General features: G+C 33.9%; 1 protein-coding gene across 1 annotated transcript; it reads left to right on the forward strand.

Moving 5' to 3' along the window:
• The first annotated feature begins 642 nt into the window (after positions 1-642).
• Positions 643-5108, forward strand: LOC139872538 (protein IQ-DOMAIN 17). The gene is made up of 5 exons (XM_071860431.1): positions 643-934; positions 1028-1309; positions 2100-2348; positions 2777-2905; positions 3966-5108. The coding sequence occupies exons 1-5, from the start codon at positions 791-793 to the stop codon at positions 4764-4766; spliced, it is 1605 nt and encodes a 534-aa protein (XP_071716532.1). The 5' UTR covers positions 643-790; the 3' UTR covers positions 4767-5108.
• The last annotated feature ends 5131 nt before the right edge of the window (positions 5109-10239 follow it).

Below are 10239 nucleotides of genomic sequence, written 5' to 3' on the forward strand. Positions count from 1 at the left end.
GAATAAATGTAGTTCATTTATTCTGATCAAGTTTCTTAGTCGAAATCTGTGGTTTCACGTGTCATTAAACTAAATGACTTTAGCATTTACATTCGCTTAATACCTAAAACAAATCATTAAACTGTTTCGTTTAAACAAACTCATAATTTTACGGGTCATTTCACTCGCTAGTTGTGTACATAAAAAAAAAGTTATGTACATATCAGTCCTCTTTTTAATAATAAGCTTGATTCAAAACGAATCATAATCATAATATGCAAACTTGTATACAATCGAGGTACGCAATTATGATATCCCACTATCTAAATCTAAATTATTTTTAGAAAAGCGCTATCTAAAATTAAGACAAGAAGGTTTCTTGTTCAAAGCAAAACTGTTGACCACGTTTTCTGTCACTGTTTCTCACCCAAAACCCCATCCAACCCCACCACCATTCTCAATTACATACACATGAACTGACACACAATCCATCTTTCTCTCATAGTATATTATTAAATCTTATTAAATATATTTACACATTTTCTTTTTTTTTTTTCTTTTTTTCTTTTTTTCTTTTTTTCTTTTTTTCTTTTACAGATAAAAATGTTATGCTTTCATTTACTACTTGTTTGGTGCACCTTTACTACAACCTCACATCATCTTTTCTCCCCAGATCTCTCTTTCTCTCTTCTTTCTGATCCCCTTTTGCTGTAAATGCAGCTTCATTATAATAAAAAAATTACTTTTATTATTATTCTTTTTATTATAATTATTATCATAAGTTTGTAGTAAATCATTTCAACATCATCTAATGGGCAAGAAAAGTGGGTCTTCTTCCTCATGGCTTACTGCTGTTAAAAGGGCTTTCCGATCTCCTAATAAAGATTCAGAAAAAAAGACTAACAAAAAAACCTATGATCAAAATCATCATGATCTTGATGAAGAAGATGATAAAGTTTGAATCTTTATTAATTTTTATTCATAAAGTTTTGATCTTTATTGATTATTTATTAATGGGTTTCCATATCTTATATAATTATTAATGTAGAAAAGGGAGAAAAGAAGATGGTTGTTCCGGAAGACATCCACCGTGCCGGAAAATGCTACTCAGCCGGTGAAGATAGGTGGTGGTGACGGTGGTCCTACAGTAGCAACGGTGGCTGAACAACGCCATGCTATTGCAGTGGCGGTGGCAAATGCGGCGGCTGCAGAGGCGGCAATGGAGGTGGCTCGGTTTAATAGGCCGCCGGCACCGGCACCGGCGCCGGCGAGTTATTCAAGGGAGCACTATGCTGCTACCATTATTCAGACAGCTTTCAGAGGTTATCTGGTGAGCGCAATAAAAACATTGTCATAGATCTGTTATTTCATCATAAATTATACTGTATTATATTATATGACCCTACATTCATTTATTTATCTATATTCAATACATTTTACTATTAAATATTAAACTTTAGCTTTGACATTTACTGGGGGTTTAATTTTTGGATCATATTGTTACATATTTACATAAAAATTTATTTGGTTATATATTAAGCGGAATTACCTGCCTTGATTGCAACATTTTTGGGTGTGTATTGTAAATACATGTTACTATGTATAAGACAAGATGTTAGAAATTTGCTGGTATGAAAATGAAAAGGGAAATATAGGATTTATGTTACATAGGAAAAAGTGGGGCAAGTAAATTGTAAATACAAAAAGTCATGATAAAGTGTTACAACAGATTGGTTAAGGATGAAATGGCACATGCCATATCCTGTTCTTTTGGAAAATGTAAATGCAGTAAGTTTGTATTTTGACCTTAACAAATAATTTTGATGGTAACTTAAATTAAAGGTATTCCATTAGTTTATAGAATTTATATCCCTTTTTTCAGGTTATAATGAGTATTATTTACCCCCTTCCGTCTCGTTATTGTTGTTACACTTTGACTTTTTAAATTTTTCTCGTACAATTTTGACTTTAAATATTTTTTGTTTGTGTTATGTGAAACAAATAAAAATATTTAAAATCAAAATTCAAAAAGAAAGATTTTGAAAAGTCAAACGAGACAGTCATTTTGGGACGGATGGAGTAACTACTTAAATGAAAATGTATGTGTGTTTATTTTGTAGGCGAGGAGAGCTCTTCGCGCACTCAAAGGACTAGTAAAACTGCAAGCATTAGTAAGGGGGCACAATGTGAGAAAACAAGCCAAAATGACTCTTCAATGTATGCAAGCTTTGGTTAGGGTGCAGGCTCGTGTTCTTGATCAGCGTATGAAACAATCTGATCAATGCAGTAGTCGAAAACCTACATTTAGCGACACAAATAGTGCATGGGGTTCTCGTTATCATCAAGATATTTCTGATAGGCGATCAATGGTGTGTTATTAACCCTAACGACTATCTTTTTTTTTTCGAAAAGCAAAAAGTATTATTATTATTACCCGGATTATAACAATACAAGTCCCTATACGCTTCTATACAATGTTTTTAACAATCGAAATACTCGGAAAAAGATTGGAGTTAAAACTAGAAAGGATAATCGGGAGTGGCGTAGTCTAAATAACCAAATGAGGGACGAACTTGTGAAGAAACACAAGCAGGGCAGGAGGAGACAGCCGTGCCGATCAAGCGGCGACAAAGATGACGAACAACCAACCCATTTAATCTAACCCACATAGGCAAAATAGGACAAACGAACACTACCCGATTTAAATACCCTAACGACTATCTACATTTGTTATCTAGTAATTAATTAATTTATATAGGTTGCAAAGTGACTTATTTATGATTTTTGTAACATATAGTCTCGAGATGGAAGTAGTATTGCTGATGATTGGGACGAAAGACCACATACTATCGAAGAAGTAAAAGCAATGCTTCAAAACCGAGCTGCCAGACGTGAGAAAACGTTATCTCAAGCCTTCTCTCAAGAGGTTTGTTTTCAAATAACATCCGATCCTGTTGTATTAAAATTTAAATGATCCAACGCATAGAGAGATAACATACATTAGTCTGACTACAATTTTGAGCAAAAAATATAGTGTTTACATACAAAAAGCCATACTTTTAAAAAAATAATTAGATATAAAGATTTTGCTTACAAGTTACAATTTGATGATGATGATGATGTACATTATTTTGTAAGCAATATCTTGTTATTTTATTCGAGAATCTAGCATTACTCATTAAAAGTCTGGTTAACAAGTTTCAAACACCACATGAAGTCAACATGGTCAAAGTTGTTGACATGTCAGATATGCCATGTCAACAATTAACTATGTAATCGTGCTAAAGTATAGGATTTTTTTTTTTAACGTAGCCCTTAGGTCTGTCGTTGGGTGCATGATAAACTTGTAAAATCCAGTAACCGTCAGTTTAAAGTCAAAGGTATCTGCTATGTACAAGTCTTTTATGCACCTTAACGACAGCTCTATGGACTATGGACCAAGGTTGTAAAAAACGCTATTCGGGGATTAATCGATCGGGACATTTGAAGGATTAATCGGCAATTCGGGGATTAATCCGGGATTAATAGAATGTTGACCAATGTTGACTTTTAAAAATAAATATAATAAAAATAAATAATACCAATAAATATATTAAATATTAACAGTTTCAAAAATGAAAACTTGATTAAATAATTTTTTCTGACCAAATTAATCCCGTTTAATCCCGATTTAATCCCATTTATTCCTGTTTAATCCCGTTTAATCGTGTTTGACCGAATTAATCGGTGTTGACCGTTTTTATATTGAATTACATTAAACTTAACGGAAGTGTTAGATTTCCGTTTAATCACCGATTAATCGCCGTTTGATCCCGTTTTTTGCAACACTGCTATGGACTATTGTTAGAAAAATCTTAAAGTATTTTAAATCACAACTTTTCATTGGTGAAACAAATTTTTTATCTGCAATACTAAATTGTGTTACCTTTCTATGCAACAATTTAAGTTGTTATTACAATAATGTAATTGATTTGTTTCATTGTTAGTCACACGAAAAGACGAGAAGACACGGTAGGAATCCGTCAATGGGGAGTGATAACGAGCTTAACGTTGGAGACAGACACCAATGGCTCGATCGATGGATGGGTTCAAAGCCATGGGAGACTCGGCCTATGGCTAGAGCTTCAACCGATCAACGAGACCACATTAAAACCGTTGAAGTCGACACATCTCAACCATACACAAACTTACCACCTAACCATTTACGTCGATCAAGTTACCAATACAACAATTACCACCATCAAAATACACGAAACTCATCCGCTTCACCTTTACATCGGGCCCCGGTAACACCTTCACCTTCAAAAACAAGACCTATTCAGGTACGATCCGCTAGCCCTCATTACGTTAGAGAAGACCGAAGCTATCATAGTACTCAAAGTCAAACCCCGAGTTTAAGGTCAAACTACAGTTTTAATAACACTCTTTTACAACATCCAAGAGGTTCAACAAGCGGTGGACCAGTGCCTAACTACATGGCTGCAACCGAGTCGGCCAAGGCTCGAGTAAGATCACAAAGTGCACCAAGACAACGACCCGCAACCCCAGAGCGGGACCGATCTGGGTCGGCCAAAAAACGACTCTCGTTCCCAGTTCCGGACCCGAGTAACAGAAATGTATACAATGGGCAGAATTTAAGAAGTCCAAGTTTTACGAGTATCAACGAACCTTATGCTTACATGGGAGTCGAACAGCAGTCTAATTATTCGTCGAATTATACAGAGAGCATTGTAGGTGGTGAGGTGTCTCCTTGTTCAACTACCGATCTACGAAGATGGTTAAGATGAACAATCTAATAAAAATTCTAACTTTTTTGAGATTTTTTCAGTTGGATCAAGATCTAAGATGTTTGATGGTATGGGTTTGGTTGGTTTTTATTTCTTTAGTTAAAACTGCTAATTTGATTAATTAGTTTTGGTGTGTAACTGTGATTGTGAGTGTGATTAATATAATATAATTATAATTGAATTGAATTGAAGATTGAAGATATGAAGTGTAGTGTACTGAGGTGTGGGTTGTTTTCAGATTTTGATGTAAAGCCAGTGGAGTCACATGTATCTTGCTTATTTTCTGGAATAATATAATTACATGTGGGGCTTGGTGATTGAATAAAAAAGAAAAAAAATATATATATATATATATATATATATATATATATATATATATATATATATATATATATATATATGTATATGCAGTTATTAACGTATGTATGTATGTAACAGCTAATAAAGCATTTGTTTATTGGATTTTAGTCCAAAAGTGATGGTATCTATGAGGGTTGGGCAGAATACATTACATGTGCAGGGTGCACCCCCAGTGGTCATGCCAATAAAATGGTCGGTCAATGTTTTTGTAACTACATGTTGGAGCACTTCAATACTTTGACCATTCTTGACTTCTACTAATATGTTTTGATTGTTTATTAAATTGTTAATCTGAATATGAGTGAGTTTATTTAAACAACTTTGGATAAGCAACCTATAAATTACTTATGTAAACTGTAGTTAACAGGCAAATCACTTGGTTCTCTTCAGTAAGAATCAGTTATCTAAAATACTGATGATCATTCTATATATTGTTTTGGTACCAATACTTGCCTCTTAACAAGCAACTCAAACTTCTCAATCTTGATTCATTTGAATTTGAAATTACTCTATTATACAACCGGTTTATCAAACGAGTCAGTCAACTTTGCGCCTAAGCGTTTATTTTGTTGTGGTGTCACACCCTGCATCATAGTAGTTGATGTACTTTCAGTTTGCCTTATAATCAACGTATTGTTTTATTTTCCGAAACAGAACACAACTACAATAACATATAGGAGTCGTGTTGCCACGTACATGGTGGACCTATTAAGGCGTACCTATTAGACGTCAACTGGGGCGGACCTATTTAGGGTCAACAGGGGGCGAACCTATGTTAAAAGTCGACATTTTCCCTGTTTACTTTTTTTTTAAGATTTTTAATATTTTACACTCCTCAAAAAAAAAAAAAAAAAAAAAAAAAATTTTGAATCCTCCAATGACCACAGACATGTTGACCCCGTTATAGACCGGTTGTAACATAGATGCAATTCCGTAGAAAGCTGACATGGACCTCAAAGCCCACAACCTCGCACCACCCAAAAACTTAGTCATGCCACATCCAAGGTTGAAAAAGACGCGAGAAGAGGTCGAGACGATAGGGACCTTAAAACGTTGCAATGGAAAAAACGAGGTCGAGACGTATGTTGACCAACGTTGTCTTTTATAAACATTTCAAACATAAATATTTCAAAGTAAACATAGATATTTGACTTTAATTTGAAATATTTATATGTTTGAAACGTTTATGTTTGAAATTTATTTAAAAAATCAACCTCGGTCAACCTCCATCTCGACTCGTCTCGACTGTCTGTCTGTCTCTGCCATATTTTACTGTTTCGGCCGTTGTTGACCGTTTTTTAAGCATTGATCGTTTTTTACCCGTTTCTACATCCGTTGCAACGGTAGCATGATAAAATCGTTGCGGCGTCCGTCTCGACCGTTTTTTATAGCACTGGCCACATCAATTATGAATCCATCACATAAGACAAATTTAAAAGTACAGTGGTAACAGGCAAGTTCATATGAAAATAGTAAGTAGAGGTATATTTTTGAGCAAAACTAAATATTAAGGTGATCATTTCCAATTTTCGACTTAAAACAGTAACTATTTCATTACTAATACATTATCATGTCACATTTACAGCAATGATTATAATTGATCACACACGTAACATCAATTAAAAGTATCATCATCATTATCATTATACTACAATAAAGAATTTGTATTACCATAAACAGATCATGAAATATGAATCAATTCATGAAGCTGTTTCTCAATTTCATCCAACCGATCCTTCCAATCGCTTTTTATACACAACGCCTTCACATCACTATAATCCACAGTCGCATCATGTGGATTTCGCTTATTCGCATCACCAATTTTCATGTTTTTGCTCTTCTTCTTCATCTTCTTTGATGTTTTTTGAGCACTTGCTTTTTGAAGTGCCAATAATACAGCTGATCCACTAATTTTATCCGAATTATCAGTAGCAGATACGTTTACATGTAAACCCCCAATTTGTTGTTGTTGTTGTTTCATGATTTCGAATTCTCGATCGTTGTCAATTTGTTGTTGTTTCAAAATTTGTAATTCTCGATCGTTTTCAATGTCTTCGTCTTCGTAATCGTAATTAATGTTTTTCCGATGACGTGAGTAGTTGGCGGTGACGGTGGCGGCGGTGGTGGTTGGAGGCCATAATCGGTAGGATAAGGTGGAAACGGCCCACATTGTGTTGTGGATGGAAATAAAATCATTGGTTGCAATGAATGCTTTACTTGTAGTTTATTAACCCAAATTGTATATCTTATTGGGCTGGCCCAAGAACTTAATGCAAAGAAACATCTCTTTTAGTTCATCCATGAATTTATGACTAAGAAATCTACATTATAATATAAACTTTATTGACCCCTTAAATAATATTTAGTACTATGTATTTGGTTAAATTATTTGACTAAAGGTGATATGATCTTTAGCAGCAATAATGAAATTTGTTAAAACGGGCTAAAAAAAACTTCATTTATCTACGTTAAGTCAATGATCTTCTACCATATATACTTTCCAATAAGCCTACTTAAAATAATAATCCAATTAGCTTAATTTTTTTTTAAGGCGAAACTTTTATTTATAACCATGAAAATTACAATATGAGAAGTCAAGACACAATGCAATTCCATTTAGAGGAATGGAGCTGATCTGGTATGCTAAATGAAGGAAACAATTTAAGCTACAAAACTGTTGGGTCAATATGGACAAAAGTGACCCAAAGTTGGATAGTGTAAAAAGCTAAACTCAAAATCCCACTATATCACATGAAGTATTACAAAGCTAAACTCAAAAACCCACTATGTCACCAAGTGTATTACAAAGCTAAAAACACTGATTTAACCAGCATCAAATATATGTTTCACCATTTAAATGACACCTTGAAAGTTTTTTAAATCATAATTAAAACCAAAATCTGAATTGAGCAACCTTTTTTTTTTTGGCAAAAAACAAAAATAAATAAATATAATGAAGAATTTCACAAAGATGTGAAAAGCCCATGAGTAGTACAATGCACCCAAAGGACATACATGCAAAGTGTCCATTTGGTTGAAGGGAAAATAAAAACATAACCAAAAGTACACATAGAGAAATAATGCAATTACCCATAAAGCAAACAACCATAAAAGACTCTACACACCAGAAATCAAGGCTGCGATATCCATATGTGAAACTGATATGAGGCGCATATGACAACCAATGAAATGTCTTGTACTTAAAAGCCGCATCGTAGATGCCCAAAAGGTATGTATTCATTAAACGTGACGTCTTTGATTCGTATCACCAAGGGAGCCCCAACATGCAAACGTATTGACAAACGCAAATTTATTCCTCGACTTCCAAAACCCATAGTGACCGCAACTGAATACTTCTTGTCAACCGACTGTATTAAATCCTCTTTTGAAGGATCTAAAATCACAGCCCCAATAAAGATTCTAAAGTAGCATGTTGGTGAAGTTCATATACACTCAGTGAATACAGAATTTGACCACATTTTCTCCATCCATTACTCCATGTTAAAATTGTAAACTCCACAATCTTACCTTGTTTCTATCCTCCAAGGCGTTGATCATAACCAATCCAATTAGAACATTACCACTGATCTTTTAAAATGAACGAAGAGCCGATTTAGCATTAGATGCCAACTATACTCCATTATAAATTATCTCTTTCCATATCTCCTTAAAAATTATAGAAAATTCTAAAAAAACGCCTCTTCAACTATGGTTTATTGAATAGCCATAAATTGAATATGAAATTTAACAATTAAACTACCCACCATCAGGGCTTTATTTTTGTTACCAAGTCATCTAGTATTTCATGAAGCTAATCTCATTTTTATTCTACTTTAGATCATTAATCACTATCAAACATGCGTTAGAGAATACTACCAAACTTATCTCCTTCTTTTAAATCTTTATGATATTTTTTAGGATTCAAGATCTTACTGGTGACTTTGATTGACTTTTTGCGAAATCCAATAGCCTGATCTAAATCATTCAGCTTCTCTACTTGACTATCGTCTTGTACATTTGAATCCAAAGAAACTTCATCTTGTATATCATTTGATTTTTGCTTCTTGCTTTTATGACATTTAAAAGGACTTCGTGTTAGGGATTATTGGACCTAACAAGACGAGTGATTTAAACCAATCACTCACCCACAAACGACAAACAAAATAGCTAAACCATAAAACGATAAATAAATGCATAAAACGACAAAACATAGTTATATCCCAACTCCAAAACACAAAGAATGGTTTACTCTACGGGCGAAAAAAAAAGAATTTTCACTAATAATTTTGTGCACACAATTACAATAAGGATATGAGTCTATTTATAGTGAAACATTAAACATAGTTCCTTGTTACACAAGTTAACTTGGCCTTCAAATCAAAGACAATCCAAAAATAAATTACCACTTGTTTAAGAAGTTAATTTTTCCTTCAAGTAAACAACTTTTTTAAAATCAGAAACTTGCTCCACAAGTTAAATTTAACCTTCAAGTAAAATTTATATGCAAAGAAAACTTAAATTTTCTTTCCATGGATTTGTTACGAAAATCTCTCATAAAATGGGACGTTGAGGGCGAAACAAGTGGTGGAAGCCTTGACCACCGATGAAATTGGTAGATTTAGCAATAATAGAATAAGTTTCACGTCCAACGTTGGAATTTTTTGGTACGATTGCTGGGGAATTGAGGCACACATTTTTGAGCATGTCAGCGCAACTCTTTTTGGAATGGTACGAGCAGACCACTTAATCTAAAGAGGGTCATAGCTTATTCGGCTTGTAGTCATATAGGCCTACTAGACCCATACTCATTATGAATATGTTCACCAGACATATGACTTAGCAACCTTCTGCTTTGAGAATTCAAAGTTTTTCCATTCTCCGTTTAAACATAAACAGAGTCAACAACACAGTATTTAATGATTGATGGTTCATGGATTGTTGATCCAACTATTATCAAGAATAAGTTATACGAGTTCTACAAAAACAAGTTTGAGGCGGTTCACTCATGAGGTGCAAGCTTCCTTAACATTAATCCTCACTCGAAATTTTCGTCGGATGATGTCTCGTTCCTTGAACATAATTTTAATTTTGCGGAAATTAAAAGTGCCGTTTA

This window comes from Rutidosis leptorrhynchoides, chromosome 1, assembly GCF_046630445.1.
Source record: "Rutidosis leptorrhynchoides isolate AG116_Rl617_1_P2 chromosome 1, CSIRO_AGI_Rlap_v1, whole genome shotgun sequence".
Classification (NCBI taxonomy): domain Eukaryota; kingdom Viridiplantae; phylum Streptophyta; class Magnoliopsida; order Asterales; family Asteraceae; genus Rutidosis; species Rutidosis leptorrhynchoides.

Excerpts from the sequence above, each read along its gene's own strand:
- LOC139872538 (XM_071860431.1), top strand. The coding sequence starts at position 791 with ATGGGCAAGAAAAGTGGGTCTTCTTCCTCATGGCTTACTGCTGTTAAA. Across the intron at positions 935-1,027 it reads TTGATGAAGAAGATGATAAA|AAAAGGGAGAAAAGAAGATG; the intron begins GTTTGAATCTTT and ends TTATTAATGTAG. Across the intron at positions 2,349-2,776 it reads TTTCTGATAGGCGATCAATG|TCTCGAGATGGAAGTAGTAT; the intron begins GTGTGTTATTAA and ends TGTAACATATAG.